General features: G+C 46.7%; 3 protein-coding genes and 5 non-coding genes across 8 annotated transcripts in view; 7 read left to right on the plus strand and 1 right to left on the minus strand.

The window, feature by feature from the left end:
• Window positions 1–33: 33 nt before the first annotated feature.
• Window positions 34–5292, plus strand: Rpl4 (ribosomal protein L4). Its single transcript, XM_059268089.1, has 10 exons — window positions 34–160; window positions 1462–1633; window positions 1815–1921; window positions 2243–2381; window positions 2906–3030; window positions 3627–3756; window positions 4017–4173; window positions 4431–4514; window positions 4605–4725; window positions 4978–5292. Exons 1-10 carry the CDS (start codon window positions 158–160, stop codon window positions 5206–5208), a joined length of 1269 nt encoding a protein of 422 aa, XP_059124072.1. The 5' UTR covers window positions 34–157; the 3' UTR covers window positions 5209–5292.
• Window positions 1672–1739, plus strand: LOC131915737 (small nucleolar RNA SNORD18). The gene has a single exon (XR_009380393.1). It is a non-coding gene; the product is annotated as a small nucleolar RNA SNORD18 (small nucleolar RNA).
• Window positions 2083–2181, plus strand: LOC131915739 (small nucleolar RNA SNORD16). Its single transcript, XR_009380395.1, has one exon. It is a non-coding gene; the product is annotated as a small nucleolar RNA SNORD16 (small nucleolar RNA).
• LOC131915735 (small nucleolar RNA SNORD18) lies at window positions 2552–2623 on the plus strand. Its single transcript, XR_009380391.1, has one exon. It is a non-coding gene; the product is annotated as a small nucleolar RNA SNORD18 (small nucleolar RNA).
• LOC131915738 (small nucleolar RNA SNORD16) lies at window positions 3377–3475 on the plus strand. The gene has a single exon (XR_009380394.1). It is a non-coding gene; the product is annotated as a small nucleolar RNA SNORD16 (small nucleolar RNA).
• Window positions 3810–3880, plus strand: LOC131915736 (small nucleolar RNA SNORD18). Its single transcript, XR_009380392.1, has one exon. It is a non-coding gene; the product is annotated as a small nucleolar RNA SNORD18 (small nucleolar RNA).
• Window positions 5293–6285: 993 nt separating the features above from the next.
• On the plus strand, window positions 6286–14631 carry Snapc5 (small nuclear RNA activating complex polypeptide 5). Its single transcript, XM_059268098.1, has 4 exons — window positions 6286–6434; window positions 8865–8954; window positions 10402–10536; window positions 13097–14631. The coding sequence occupies exons 1-3, from the start codon at window positions 6345–6347 to the stop codon at window positions 10516–10518; spliced, it is 297 nt and encodes a 98-aa protein (XP_059124081.1). The 5' UTR covers window positions 6286–6344; the 3' UTR covers window positions 10519–10536; window positions 13097–14631.
• Window positions 12272–15759, minus strand: part of Map2k1 (mitogen-activated protein kinase kinase 1) — a 73559-nt gene continuing 70071 nt past the window's right edge. The window contains exons 9-11 of the mRNA XM_059268090.1: window positions 14228–14289; window positions 13848–13893; window positions 12272–13310 (exon numbers count right to left, since the gene is read on the minus strand). Coding sequence (XP_059124073.1) covers window positions 13197–13310; window positions 13848–13893; window positions 14228–14289 — 222 coding nt within the window. The 3' untranslated portion in view covers window positions 12272–13196. The remainder of the gene's footprint in view (window positions 13311–13847; window positions 13894–14227; window positions 14290–15759) is intronic.

Genomic DNA, 15759 nt, shown 5'->3' on the forward strand with positions numbered 1-15759 from the left:
CAGTAGAGAGATATTTTGGCTCTCCGACGTGGTTTTGAGGAGGGGCAGGATGCCGGAGTCAAGTGGAAGGATATATGTGGAGGGTAAGCGGTTAGTCTTTCCTTTTCCTGTGGGAGCCGCCGGGTAGAGAGGAGCGTGGCCTTCTCCTCTCCCCGCCATGGTGAGTGGAGGTCTTCCTCGCTGGACTTCCCACTGGTTTCTGGGGCCTGTGAGGGAGACTGAAGGGAGCAGGACATGATCAGCAGGAGAGGAGGAGATGGGAACGGGATCCAACCCGGGTTTTTTTGGGGCCAGGGAACTGGGTTGTGGGCGCTGCGGCAGCCATCTTAGAGGCAACGTGGGAGACAGCGCAGGGTGGACGACAGAGGGGCTTGGGGACCCTCGCTTTCCGTAGTTCTAGGGCGAAAAGGCTTCTGGGAGCCTACCCCTTGGGTGCGGGAGACATGCCGGGTGGCAACGCGGCGTGGGCCTGGGCCGCGTCATGTGCTTGCCGTCCGGTCAATGTGTGTATCCATCCCCTAAGGAAAGCGCCGAGGGAAGTTATTTTAATGCTTGTCTCTGCCTCTTTGAAATCGTTTCTAGAGAAGCAAGGTCTTCGTCCCTTCAAAAGTAATGTTTTTATTTGATGTAACCTAGATGATGATTTGAGCCCTAACTGAACTCTTAAGCTCGATCACATACAGCAGTAATAGTATTTTTCCTCAGATACCTTGTGCTGTACTTAATGGATGGATTAAGGTTTGTCTTACTATCGAAAGTTAGGATTTGGAGACGTGGCTGAGGTTCATCTTTAATAGGTTTGCCTATGAATTGAGAACTCAAGTGAGAAAGCAAAGATAGTCCTGAGTCTATGACAGAAACGTAGAGGAGCATCTAGGAAACAAGGTCAGAGAAGTGGGCAGGTGGTGTGGGCCAGCTTCTGATGAGAGTTGAACACTGAAAGTGTGACTTGTATTTTTCTGAGTAGGAAGAGAGGACTGGGATATTGCACAAACGGAGGCAAGGTTTTCTGAAGTGTGGGGGTTGGTAGAGTTTTACAGGGTCTCATTGAGAGGTATCTTCAAACTTTTGATTGAGTTTTGCCTTTGAAGTTTTTTGTTTTTCTTTTTAAAAATAGCATCTTCATTGTGAGTGTTCTTTGGCTGTAAAACTATTGAAATGATAGCCCCATTGGTAGTATTTTAGTCTTGTGTTTCTTGAATTATGGTTTTGGTTCATGGTCTCCTTCAAGCCATTACTGACCTTGAACTCCTGCCAACACCTCTGGAGGGCTAAGGCTCTAACCCAGACCTCCCATACATGCTAGACAAGCACAAACTGACGTGTATATAACAGCCTGTGACATTGTCGTTTAATTCGGATTTTAAGTGCTATTGGAAATCTTAGAGTGTGTATTTAAAGTCTGGATTCCACATACAGGAGCTGATGCTTGCTCTAAGTTAGCTTTTTCTTCCCTCCAAGGCTTGTGCCCGTCCCCTCATATCGGTGTACTCTGAAAAGGGGGAGTCATCTGGCAAAAATGTCACTTTGCCAGCTGTGTTCAAAGCTCCCATTCGACCGGATATCGTGAACTTTGTTCACACCAACCTGAGGAAAAACAACAGACAGCCCTATGCCGTCAGTGAATTAGCAGGTATGGATTTCCATTTACCATGGGTAGGGCTGCTTTGCAGTGGGTGATGAAATGCCATTGGTCCGTGTTTCTGAACCATGTGATTTTCCTTGGCTATTCTGATACTGCCTTTACCATGCATAAAGTAAGTCATCTATTGTTAGGACTTAACTACCTAAAACTTATTTCTTCTCAATTTTAGGTCATCAGACCAGTGCTGAGTCTTGGGGTACTGGCAGAGCTGTGGCTCGAATTCCCAGAGTTCGAGGTGGTGGGACCCACCGTTCTGGCCAGGGTGCCTTTGGAAATGTATCCTGTTTCTCTGATGGCATTCTTGGCAATCACCCAACTGGACTTAGACTTGATTTATTAACATTTAATAATATTTTGAATCATGTCTAAAACTACTAGTGTCCCTAATAAACATACCCTCTAGACAACAGTCTGGAGATGTTTTATGGGGGGTTCCTTGCTGTGATGTCGTAATTTGCGTCTTATTCTGTTCATGGCGACAGTTGCCTGCTGTCAGTAAGCTGGTTCAGAAGGTTGACGAAAATTGTTACTGAGCAAGTCATAACCTTGCTAATACTCCAGACCTGAAAATGATATAATTCTTGACAAAGAAAACAGATGTGTCGGGGAGGCCGCATGTTTGCACCAACCAAAACCTGGCGTCGTTGGCACCGCAGAGTGAACACAACCCAAAAGCGATATGCCATCTGTTCTGCCCTGGCTGCCTCAGCCTTACCAGCATTGGTGATGTCTAAAGGTCTGTGATGCTTTGATAGAGGACATTTAATTTCTACCTTTCATGAAAACCTGTTAGATGATAAGCTTGAGTGAATTCTATTCCTTAGTGCCTACTAAAATCAGTTCTGCTTGCTTCAATCTGTAACCTTGATTGTAGTTCCCAACAAATTCCTACCATATTATTAACTGTCAAAATGATGAAACTCCACTTAATTGGTCCGTGTTTCTGAAACACATGATATTAGTGGAAATTCTGATTTGACAGTGCATGCCATTTTGCTTTGGTGTGTGTGTGTGTGTGTGTGTGTGTGTGTGTAAGTGTGTAAAGAGTTGACTTTCGCTGAGCGGTGGTGGTGCACGCCTTTAATCCCAGCACTCGGGAGGCAGAGCCAGGCGGATCTCTGTGAGTTCAAGGCCAGCCTGGGCTACTAAGTGAGTCCCAGGAGAGGCGCAAAGCTACACAGAGAAACCCTGTCTCGAAAAACAAAAAAAAAAAAAAAAAAGAGTTGGCTTTCCTGTTAAGTATTGAATTGACTTTCTTAGGTCATCGTATTGAGGAAGTTCCTGAACTCCCTTTGGTAGTTGAAGATAAGGTTGAAGGTTACAAGAAGACCAAGGAGGCTGTTCAACTGCTTAAAAAACTTAAAGCTTGGAATGACATCAAAAAGGTAGGTTCAACATGAACATCTACCATTCAATGCTATCAGATTTTGGTTTGAAAGGATAAGTTGAGGTTTAAAGGGTGTGGGTAGTAGGCTTTCAGTTCTGATTGGATATGGATTACAGAAATCTTTGAAAGATCCGTAGATAAAGGTAATTGTGTTAATCAAGTTCTCTGTAGGTAACCTCATCTCTCTAGTATAGTGTAGATTTGATTGTGGTAATAGAAAATAAGAAAGGTATTTACATGAGCATTACTGTATCACATCATTTGTGTATGTGTGAGAGAACAGCTTGGGAGGAGTTATCTCTGTTACCATTTTCTTAGAGGGCTTGATACAGTATGGTTTTGCTTGCAATGATGTTGTAATTTGCGTCCTACTCTGTTTTCAGTGACAGTTGCCTGCTGTCAGTAAGCTGATTCAGAAGGTTGACGAAAATTGTTACTGAGCAAGTCATAACCCTTTAGTAACTGAGATGTGGAGTACTAACAGAGAATTGTGAATCCCAGGGATCAAACAGATTATCAGGCTTGGCTGAAAGTGCCTTTAGCTGCTAGAGAGGTTGTGTCTTGATCAGAATCCTAAAGCTCCTCTCTCTCTAGGTCTACGCCTCTCAGAGAATGAGAGCTGGCAAGGGCAAAATGAGAAACCGACGGCGTATCCAGCGCAGGGGACCTTGCATCATCTATAATGAAGATAATGGTATCATCAAGGCCTTCAGAAACATCCCTGGTAAATTCTTGGAATGTTTTCACTGCCTGTCCTGTGCACACTCACTCAGTTTTCAGTTATGATGAAATTCCACTTCATGGTCCGTGTTTCTGAAATAACATGATTTTGTGGAAGTTCTGATTCCTAGTGAGTGAGTTCCGCCATGATGGCTTGAACAGTTCATTCATCTTTTTTTTAAAGTGCCTTGTGTATAAGCCATACAAATTGTATTTTCTCTGTTGGTTGAATACAAGCTCTCTGATTCTTCCTTGCCTTTAAAGGTATTACTCTGCTTAATGTAAGCAAGCTGAACATTTTGAAACTTGCTCCTGGTGGGCATGTGGGGCGTTTCTGCATTTGGACTGAAAGTGCTTTCCGGAAGTTGGATGAGTTGTATGGCACTTGGCGGAAGGCTGCTTCCCTCAAGAGTAACTATAAGTGAGTTTCCCATGTTCCTTTACCCATAGGTACCTAAAGTGTACATTTACATTCGGACTTGATTTCTGTTCTTCCTAAATTATTCGTTGAATTTTTACATTTCCCATTGTGTGGAGGGGTAATGCTCTGTCTCTGATCCATGATTATAAAAGTTACGAGGTCGGAAATTCTGTACCTGGAGAGTTAATACATTGAAATACAGTTCTTAAATGTTCAGTTAGAAGATAACAATTTGCACTGCTTGTCTTTTTTCCCAGCCTTCCTATGCACAAGATGTTGAACACAGACCTTAGCAGAATCTTGAAAAGCCCAGAGATCCAAAGAGCCCTCCGAGCACCACGGTAAAGTTTTGGTGCTTAACTCTTGCTATAGCCTGATACTTTGACTTTTAAAGGCATACATGTTGATTGATGAGTGCCACCTCTTTACAGCAAGAAGATTCATCGCAGAGTCTTGAAGAAGAATCCACTGAAGAACCTGAGAATCATGTTGAAGCTGAACCCTTACGCAAAGACTATGCGCAGGAATACCATTCTTCGCCAGGCCAGAAATGTAAGCCATGCTTTGCAATGTTGAGTATTGCTGATCTTTTTAGAAGATTAGGTACTCTTCCTCTCCCCCTCCCCCTCCCCCCCTTCCCAGGGGCTCCATTTCTCTAGCTATGTAGACCAGGCTGTCCTTGAACTGACAGATTCACATGCTTCTGCCTCTCAAGTGCTGGATTAAAGATGTTTTAATCCCAACACCACTGATCCAGATTGAAGACTCCATTCTTAGTTTCCTACTTGTTTGTTTCTGTTGCAGCACAAACTCCGCGTGAAGAAGCTGGAGGCAGCAGCAGCAGCTCTGGCAACCAAATCGGAGAAGGGGACTGCAGACAAGAAGCCTGCAGAAAGTAAGAAGGAAAAGAAGCCTGTGGGTGTCAAGAAGCTGAAGAAGCCTGTAGGAAAAAAGGCTGCAGCAACCAAGAAACCAGCTGAGAAGAAGCCAGCAGAGAAGAAACCTACCACAGAAGAGAAAAAGCCTGCTGCTTAAACTATGAAAATCTGTTTCATTCCATAGAGTAAATAGAGACAGAGCCTATTTGAATAAAAACCTGATCAAAGATGCAGTGAGAAACAGTTGTGTGAATCTTTATTGTGGATGCTTCCAAAACCCTCCTCCCCCTTGGTGGGATGAGTGGTATGACACTTGGATATAAGGGGGTCATCAGGATTGTAGAACAAGGACATTTTTAATATTTATTCTCCTGTTTAGGCTGTAATTTGTTCCACGTTCTAGTCTGGTATAAAATGAACTTGAGGTTTTCCCAGACCTGCAGTGAAGTCCATTCTATTAGCATTTCTCATTGACAGTGTTTTAGAAGACTTGTTTGAGAAGCCTGTGGGTTATTAAATCAGGAAGTGGGGGAAGGTTCCACCGATAGACTCAAGTAGATGTGGTAGCCTTGGGAGCTAAGTACTTAAACATGGCTAGTTGTATTACTAAATATAAATTACGTCAATCTGGTCATCCTAGAATTAGGCTCATTTCCTGTTGCCTTCATGGCATTTGATCAAAAGCATTAGCAGGCTGGACAAACTCAAGTAAAATAATTCTCTTAGAACTTAGCTTTTTGTTTCCCTGGTAAATGGGAGCTCCTTAAGTTTAATAGGGTTCATGTCCCACACTTGAGATTTGAGCTAGAGCCAGGCGATGGTGGCGGTGCATGCCTTTAATGCCAGGACTGCCTTTAATCTCAGCACTCTGGAGGCAGAGGCAGGAGGATGGATCTCTTGAGTTCCAGGCCAGCCTGGTCTACAGAGCAAGATCCAGGACAGGCACTAGAAATTGGTATTCTGGTTTCTGCCTGCAAGTGTCTCCAGCCTTTATGGAGTAAAGCCATTTGGCATAAATGACACGTTAAAAGTGCTGCGGTGAGAACTGATTTCCTGAGGACTTTGAAACTAGTATATCCAGTTTTACTTTGAGGAACCAGCAACGGAAGTGAAGGATCTCCAAGCACCTTGCGGTTCCTTTAGCCCGTGCTTTCAGACTCCTGGTAGCTACCAGACCCATAGTAAGCTGCAGGAGGATAATAAACCGGCGGCCCGTGGCTGCTTCCGGGAGTAGGAAGTGGCGTCATCACTGGGCGCCCGGCAGAAGGCCTCAGTCTAACGAGGTGAAAGAGGATGCTAAGCCGGCTGCAGGAGCTCCGCAAGGAGGAGGAAACGCTGCTGCGTCTAAAGGCGGCCCTACACGACCAACTGAACCGCCTCAAGGTGAGCCAGCCGCACGCCCTCCAGCCGCATCCCCTCGCGGGCGTCCAGCGCGTGCAGTAGAGTTCCGGGCAACTTGCTCCCCACCGCTCCGGTTCTCTTGGTGTTCGGCGGGCTTAGCCCCCTAAGCCCACCTCTGGCCCGCCGGCTCACGCCCCAGCTGCTCGTTACTAGTGTTTATGCACTGGAAAGGGCTTTAGTGCTACAAAACTAGAAGGGAATTTAGATCCTCCTGCGGTACGAATAAGGTCTGGGAGAGAGACTTGTCCCCTAGAGTTCTCAGTAATTCTTAGGGTAGCAGATACTGACTTGGAGGAACTCTGATTTACATCTCCCTTGATCACTCTCTAGACCTAGGAGTAATTTAGCCCCTGTCAAACGATCATGGTAATCCCAGCTCCGCACTTGTATGCAAGATCTTTAAATATACATGACATGAGGATTACAGAAACCCTTTATAAACTGAACTTGTATACCTGTGGTATAGAAAATGATAAGCAGTTTTCCTCAGGGCAGTTATAAACGGCCCTACACTTACTGCAACAGTACCCTACAAAAACTTGATGATTGTGTGTTGCAGATGACTCCCCAAACGCAGATACCCTGATGCTCCAGGAAAGACATGCTTTTCTGATATTCTGCCTTCACTTTTTCCTTAATGACATCCATCTGTGTCTGTAGAGCCAGCTGACTCCTGGCGCGCGTGAGAGAGAGAAACAGAGACAGGCAGAGACAGAGAAATGCCCTCCTTATGTAACCCAAGCTGGTCTTAAACTTTCTATGTAGCCTAGGTTGTCCTCAAACTTGTGATCCTTTTACCTCCTCCAGCGCTGGGATTACAGGGATGCAATTGCACACCCATCTACACCTGACTGTTTATATATATATAAAGAAATAGATGTGTATATATATATATATATATACATCTATTTCTTTATCTCTATGTATCTTTTGTTGGTTTGTTTAAATTTTATATCTATTGGTGTATATAATTTTGTATCTATTGCATGTATGTCTGGGGAGGGCAGAAGGGGGTGTTGGATTGCCTGGGACTGGAGTTAGAGATGGTTGTGAGCCACTATATTGGTTCTGGGAATAGAACCCAGACTCTCTGGAAGAGCAGCCACTGGTTGCTCTGGTTCTAGCCATTTGGAAGTATTCTTAACCACTGATTCATCTCTCCGGCCCCTACACCTGGCTTTTTAATGGTGCACCTGCATTTCCTCACTGAACTGCTTGGTCTTGAGGTGTGGAAGCTTGCAGCTTATCTGAACACCTATAACGCCCCCCTCTTTAAAAAACAGGGGGTTAAAGAGATGGCTCAGTGGTTAAGAGCACTGACTGCTCTTCCAGAGGACCCAAATTCAATTTTCAGCACCCACATGGCAGCTAACAACTGTCTGTAACTTCAAGATCTGACACCCTCACACAGACATGCATGCAGGCAAAACAGCAATAAAAAATAAATAAATTTAAAAAGCAAGTAAACAGAAGCAGTGCATCGCTATAAGTTCAGGGCCAGCCTGGTCTACAAAATGAGTTCCAGGACAGCCAGGGCTACACAGAGAAACCCTGTCTCAAAAAATCAGGTAAGGCTGTGTAGGGAACCTCAAAGTTGGCTCAAGACACCCCAAGACCAAGTTCTTAGCACAGAGGAGATTTATTTGCCCCAGAGGGACAGAGGAAAGAGAATAAGAGACCAAGGCAGGAGAATAGAGGATGAGGGGCAACAGAAGGTAACAAGGGAAAGGAGGCAGGGGTATTTGTCCCAGAAGAAGGACCGCCTCTGGATAGAGAAGAGACAGTCGTGGCCCATAGGAAAATGGCGGTTTGTAAAGGTACAAGGGCAAACCTCATCTTAGGATGTGGTGTTTAACTTTAATTGAACATGTTAATTAGATGAGCCAAAGGAGGCTTTTGATTGCTAGACCTTTGATAGCTGGGCCTTAGTAGTCAGCTTGAAGAGGAGGGATTGACCAAATAAGGGAATGGACCGTGGGGGCTAGCTTCAAGAATGTAATCTAATGGGTTTTAGGAAGGCAGAGGGAATGGGGAGAAGGGCAAGGCCTGCCAGAGCCACATGCTCCAGCTAGTGTCCCTTCAAGCCTGGTGCAGTGGCCCATGCCTTTACTCCCAGCACTTGGGAGGCAGAGGCAGGCGGATCTCTGTGGATTCAAGGCCAGCCTGGTCTACATATGGAGTTCTGGGACAACCAGGATTACATAGTGATACCCTGCCCGGGGGGGGGGGGGGGGGGGGGGGGGGCAGGTAAAGCTTAAGAGCTCCCTCTGCCCTTCTGGAGCAGTCCTGGGATTAGAAGTAGTTCCCTCTCATGATGTCACCCTCAACAGCATCCACAGAATTTACAGAATTCTCTCACTTTGGTAACCCAGCAGAATACTCAGTAAAATGCCCTCAACTCTTCTTTCCTAGGTGGAAGAACTGGCCCTCCAATCCATGATAAGTTCTCGAAGAGGGACTGAGACGCTCTCTTCTCAGCCTGCACCTGAACAGCTGTGTGATGTAAGTTTAGTCAAGTATAGGCTTCCGGATAGTGTGGGGTTCCATTTTTCCCTTGCTGCATGGGTAGACGAATGGTGGCTGTAGAGCACATTACCAAGTCCAAAGCACCGTGGAAGTGACAGTCAGATACATGGGGTGTGAGGGGGTTAACTGTGGATTGAACCTGGGACCTCACACATGGGGAGCCAGCACCCTACCAGTGAGCCACAGCTCCAGCCTCTCCTAATTTGTACTTCACTAACGAGCTCACCAACATTCATGTTTCAGGCAGTAGATACCCTGTTTACTTTGTCAGATTTAAGCGGCCTCTTCTCTCTCAGTGTAGACCACTACACACCTGGCCTTCCCAGTTACTCAAATTACCCCATTATTTCCAGTTATTCAGGTGAACCCCAAGAAACTGGTAGTGAATGTTGTGGGAGGGTTCACGGTGAGTTTTGTTTTGAAGCAGTGTCTTCTGTACCCAGGCTGGCCGCCTTCTGATCCTTCTTCCCTGTCTGGGGTGACAGGCATGTGCCCCACATCCTGTTTAGAAACTTGGCTCTTTTAGGAATGTGTCCTAGTTGCTGTCCTGTGTGAGTGTGGCTTCAAGGACAAAGCAGGGGCCAAAGGATGAGTAGTGGGTGTTACCCTGCTCACTCTTACAAGTACCTTCAAAAAGGCCCACACAGTGGTGGCGCACACCTTTAATCCCAGCACTCTGGAGGCAGAGGAAAGTGGATCTTTGTGAGTTCAAGGCCAGCCTGGGCTACAGTGTGAGTTCCAGGATAGCCAGGGCTACAATGAATAAAAAAATAAAAAAGAAGGCAGTACAGTCATAGTCTACACAATGATTTTGCTAATGGTTTCTAGAAGACCTTTGAAGACCAGTTAACATTTTAGAAAATATGAAGCATTTATTCTTACCCCTTTTCAGTAATAGGAGAAATGAGAAATAGAAAAATGCTCTTTCCTCTCAGTAATAAAAATGTGATGGAGCCGGGCGGTGGTGGCGCACGCCTTTAATCCCAGCACTCGGGAGGCAGAGCCAGGTGAATCTTTGTGAGTTCAAGGCCAGCCTGGGCTACAGAGTAGTGAGTTCCAGGAAAGGCACAAAGCTAAAAAGAGAAACCCTGCCTCAAAAAAACAAAAACAAAAACAAAAAAAGGGAAAATAAAGGATTTCTCTGTGTAGCCCTGGCAGTCCTGAACTTGCTCTGTAAACCAGGCTGGCCTCGAACTCACAGAGATCCGCCTGCCTCTGCCTCCTGAGTGCTGGAATTAAAGGCGTGTGCCACCACTGTCCTCAGGCAACAACTACTCTTAACTGCTGTTCATCTCTCCAACCCCACAAATGAGATTTGCTTTTGAAGAATTTGCTGTTTCCATGGGGGGGGGGGAAGGAGAAGAATTTGCCGTTTTGATGCTCAGCTCCTTCCTAGTAATGCCAGGGTTCTTGTTTTCCACAGATGGCAGTGCATGTAGACAATGAAGCGTCCATCAACCAAACCACACTGAAGCTGAGTACGAGGAGCCCTATGGAGGAAGAGGAGGAGGAGGAAGAGGAAGAAGAATCTGATTCCTAAAGGGGAACAAGAGCTAGGGTTAGTTTTTTTTGTTTGTTTGTTTGTTTTGGGATTTTTGTTTGTTTTTTCGAGACAGGGTTTCTCTGTGTAGTTTTGGTGCCTGTCCAGAGATCTGCCTGGCTCTGCCTCCTGAGTGCAGGGATTAAAGGCAAGCGCCACCGTCCCCCAGCATGAGGTAGGGTTAGTTTTACAAACGAAATTTCGAAATCTCAAGCACTTGCCTTGGGCCCTGGAGCCTATGTGAAAGTGTGTCCACTTGTGAACGGGGTGTGTGTGTGTGTGTGTGTGTGTGTGTCTGTGTATGTGTGTGGTGGTATGTGTGTGCTCCCTCACAGGCGTGACAAAGCCAGCACTGGGAGTACCTCTGCCCTTGGAAGGTGTAGTTAATTCTAAGTAGTGAAAGGAAACCATTTCCCAGCAAAGCCCAGCACACAGGACTAGACCTGGATGAAGGCTCTCACACCAACAAGGACCTCCTGTGAGCATGGCTACTGGAACTGTAGGCCGGCCCTGCTACAGAAAATAAGGAATGTTCTGAGAAATTTGCTCAAGGGTTCCCAACCCCACTGTGCTGGCTGGGTTTTTGTCAGCTTGACACAAGTCACGGTCATCTGGGAGGAGGAAATCTTGATGGAGAAAATACCTCTATAAGACTGAACTTGAGGGAAGCCCCTAGAGTATTTTCTTAGTGGTTGATGTGGGCGGGCCCAGCCCCTGGCTGGTGGTCCTGAGTGCTGTAATTAAGAAGGCTGAACAAGCCAGTAAGCAGCATTCTTCCATTACCTCCAAATCAGTTCCAGGTTCCCACCCCCCAGTTTGAGTACCTGCCTTTGTTTACTTCAGTGGACTGTGATTCAGGACATGTAAGCCAAGTAAACCCTGTCCTCCCCAAATTGCTTTTGGTCAGGGTGTTTCATCATAACAATGGAAACCCTAGGACACCCCCCTACCATTCTTCCCTTACGTAAAGAGACTTTACTTCCCAGGTCCTGGGAAGGTGGTAGTCACTGTTGAAGTTCTGCACGTGAAGAGTGGTCCAAAGATTGAAGTTGCAGGAGACCCATTAGCCCACCGCACAGAGCTAGGAGTGTGTGCACCGGCTAGTGTGTGTGGTTGGGGAGGAGGGGTTTTTTTTTCTTTTTCTGAGACAAGGTCTCTCTACATAGCGCTGGCTGTCCTGGAACTCACTATATAGACCAAGCCAGCCTCAAACTCCGAGATCCATCTGCCCTTGCCTCCAAGTACTGGATTTAAACGCGCACATGCTGCCACGCACTGCATGTTGGCTGGTTTTTAATGTAAACTCAAAACAAGCTGGTCATTTTGGAAGACGGAGCCTCAGCTGAGAAAATGCCCCATCAGATTGGCCTGTAGGCAAGCTTGTGGTGCATTTTCTTGAATGATGACTGATGTGGAGAGCCCAGTTCCCTGTGGGCGGTGTCACCCCTGAGCTGGTGTTCCTGTGTGCTGTAAGAAGAATTCAGCAAGCATGAAGCAGCAGCCAGGAAGCAGGGTTCCTCCATGGCCTCTGCCACGAGTTCTCTAGATGGACTGATTACAAGCTGTAGACTGAGATAAACTCCAGTTGCTTTTGGTCAGGGTGTTCTATCAGCAACAGAAACCCTCGTATGTGTATTTATGCCTTCCAGCTGTGTCCTGCCTTCACTTCCCACCTCAGTGCATGGCTAAATCACGTCATCTCCTAGAGTCTAGAGAAACCGAGAGGAAGGAAGGCCTGCCACAAAAGCAGAAATACCTTTTGTCCTTTTTTATTTTAACCTGATAGTATTTTTATTAGAATAAGAGATTAGATTTGATAAACATCTGGATTAAAGTGATTAAAAGGGTTTTCATACAATCTGTAGGCACTATACACGTTGTTTACAATAGCATTGGTGCTTGGATTGAAGATAGAACTCTGACACATACTGATGCCATCATCCATTTATGACGTTCAAACTAACTCCACCTATTTAGAAACACGAATCCAAACTTAAGAGACATACACCACACTATGTACCCCACACAGTATATTTAAAAATAAATATAGAAATACAACCAGAAGTCTAAAAATCACCACAGTAGACAGACTGAAGCCCCAGCTATCATGGCAGTGATGGGCTCTGGTTACATTTTTTTTTTTTAATGTGAATTGCTGAGTTCTATACCAAAAGCAAAAAATAAAAATAACATGATGTACAGTCTGATGCTCATTTCAGTAGCAGCAAAGCATGCTTCCCATGCACTGCCTGTGAAGGGTCTCACAAGGCTCCCTCTCCACAGACTGAGAGGTCACCAGCAAGAGTGAAGTACCAAGGGTCCGAGAATCCTGACAATCCAGGCAGCCAGCCAGTGAGTCACGGAACATGAACAGCAGTGCAAACATCAGTAAGAATGACCACCCAGGTCACCAGGGTTTCACTGTGGTTCAGCCTGGTATGTGTTTGATCAACATACAAATAGCCCCAAGCACAAAGCCAATCCACTTAGGGGAGTAACCATAGTGATAAAGACAGTAATATTAAAAATGACACAAGTACAATTTGGCACATGCTGTGTTCTTCATCCTTTGTCACAGATGAGATGCACGTCTGAACAGAGACAAGCATGGGAGAGGCCTGAAAGCAACATGGCATGCCGCTGGGCAGAGGAGTTCCTCTGTGCTGTTTCCCAAAGGTTCAGATGCTAGCGGCGTGGGTTGGTGTGCTGGGCTGGTTAAGCCCAATGGTGGAACAGAGCCAACCTGCGAAGTCCACCTCCTCAGCATCAGATCTCTTGATGAAAGCATGAACCTGTGTGCAGAAAACAGAAAGGAAGTGCTCTTAAAAACTGCCAGGAAGGAAAAGCAAGAGTCTCAGCCTGGGTACCACTTGGAAGATGCTTCTAAATGTTCGCCCTTGAGCAGCAAGTAGGCCAGCTACAGCCCAAAGACCCTCTGCCACATGTATAAGCTGTGCAGGCCTGGGGCAACCTTGTCTCTCTGAGCAACTCTGGCTTGTTAGAAGGTACGCTACACTCAAGGCTACACAAGGCATGGCGTCTGGATCTTAAAGTATCACGTTCCTGTGCCATGTCATTAAACAAGAACTAGATGGAGAGTAACTCAGGATGCTGGAAATGTGAGGTGAACCAGTCAGAACTAGGAGAAAAAAAAAAAAAGGCCTGTCCTCAGGAAGGTTGTGGGCTGGTCCCCCTGTAACTCACAGGAGGACTGAGGAGACTGACGTCTGGCACTGTGCAGCCTCAACCCTGACTGAAGAACGGGGTGGGGTGGGGCAGGGCAGAAAAATGGCTCAGTCGGATGAATAAACAGGCTCTGTGAGACTCACCATGAGCTGCTTCAGATCTGCCCTCTCTGCAGGGTTCTTTATTAAGCTGAAAAGAGGAAAGATGGATGTGAGAACACTGCTTCCCAGTCACACTGCTCAGGTTTGCATGCCTGCCCCTTAAACTGAAGGCTGAGGAGCTGGTGCCTGAGCCTCCCCAGCCTCCATTCTAGGCACACCATCATGCCTAAGCACATAAATGAAGTCTTGCTGAATTAAATCAAGGTCAGGAAGCAACAGGATGATCCCTGCAGTCTAAGTGGAGCAGCACCCAGGATCAGATAGTCGTGAGTCCCAGCACTACAAGGGAAATAGCAGCAGCCAGGGTTAATGGAGAGGGAAAGGCTAAGACCAGGGTTCTCAGAGACATGGTGCAAACTTACCATTTATTCACGAAATCCTGAAATTCCAGACTGAATACTCCACTGGGCAGTTTTGGAGGAGGCTGCAAACATGTCAACATGTGAGACACTCTTGACTCCTGCTCCAGTCCCTCCCCATCACACCCATGCCTCTAGCCACTGCTACCCTTAGCAGTTCTGGGAAAGTGGCCTTGGGAAGTCCTGCTCCTCCTGGCTCACCTTGTTGGGACCATTCAAGTAGTCTGCTACTCTGGTGACTGAACGAACTCACTGTTTCCCTCAGCCTGTTCACTCTCGTATGAAGTAAGGTTGAGCTGTTAGCTCTAGAGCCCTGTGAGTTTAGACACTCAACTGCACATAAGAGCCAGCAAGTTACCAACAGCAGAAGCTGCAGGGAGGCACAAACGAGGAAGCACCACTCAGGCCTGATCCTGATCGCACCCCCAGAAACCACAAAACCAAACCCCTTTCTGAACCCTGAGTAGTCCGAGAAAGTTATTAACTGGCAAGGCTGAGTATGGGTGAATATTGCTCACACGCTGTGGCAATGTGGCAGCTCCCAGGTCTCTGGCCCGGATCCTGACAGTGGCTCTAGGGAATCAGTCAGTTTCCTAACCTGTGCCAGCAGCTATGTGTAGCTTTCTTGGAAGGAGCAGCACTTGAGGTATACCTAAGATGTCCCTGCTCTGCTGAGACACCAGCCAAAGCATTCAGGAGGCAGAAGCAGGTGGTCTGTAATAGTGAATTCCAGCCAGGGCTACATAGTGAAATCCTGTCTCAAGAGTGAAGGAGGCAGGAAGGAAGAAAAAAGAAACAGCAGTTGGGTGGTGTCTACTTGTAGTCCCATCACTTTGGGAGGCTGAGGCATTTGAAACTAGTTCAGGCTACATGATGAGACCCATCTAAAACAAACAGAACAAACACTGGTTCTGCAGGTGTGGCTCAAGTCAGTGGTAGAGAGCTTGCACAGCATGAATGAGGCATGGGTTTGATCCCCAGCATTGCAGAAACAACAAAACACAAGCCTACTACTGAAGAGCCCACCGAGCCCTCTCACCCTGAAGGCCTTGTCAGTTTGAGGTCAGCTACCACCCAGACTGTAAAACAGTGGCCCTGGGCAAGCCCCACCCTGCAAACTGTCCCAGCTGCTGAGAAGGTGTGGACTAGTCAAGAGAAAACAACTGGTCTCCAGAGGCCAATGTCTGCTTCTCCCAAGTGGGAAGGAGCAGGCAAGAAAGGGCTGGGTGCCAACAAAGGCTCTTGAGATCGGAATGGAAAGAGGTAGGTGAAAGAAGAAAGCACTGGGGGAAAGATGTAGCTATTGCCTATCCTGGAGCCTGAGTTCCGTACCTACATGAAGAGGGCAAAGACCTCAGTTTGGCCGACCTCAGCTGCCTTGAAGAACGTGAGAACAGGATGTGAACAAGCACGTGTGGGGAAAGCAGTGTGCGAGCTGCACTGGTCCAGGCAACCTCCTAACAGGCCTCCCACCCAGAGCCCTCCAGGCTCCCGTAGGCAGAGGACGGGTGACCCACCCTGCACTGATGAACTCT

Source organism: Peromyscus eremicus, chromosome 7 (assembly GCF_949786415.1).
Source record: "Peromyscus eremicus chromosome 7, PerEre_H2_v1, whole genome shotgun sequence".
In the NCBI taxonomy this organism is placed as follows: Eukaryota; Metazoa; Chordata; class Mammalia; order Rodentia; family Cricetidae; genus Peromyscus; species Peromyscus eremicus.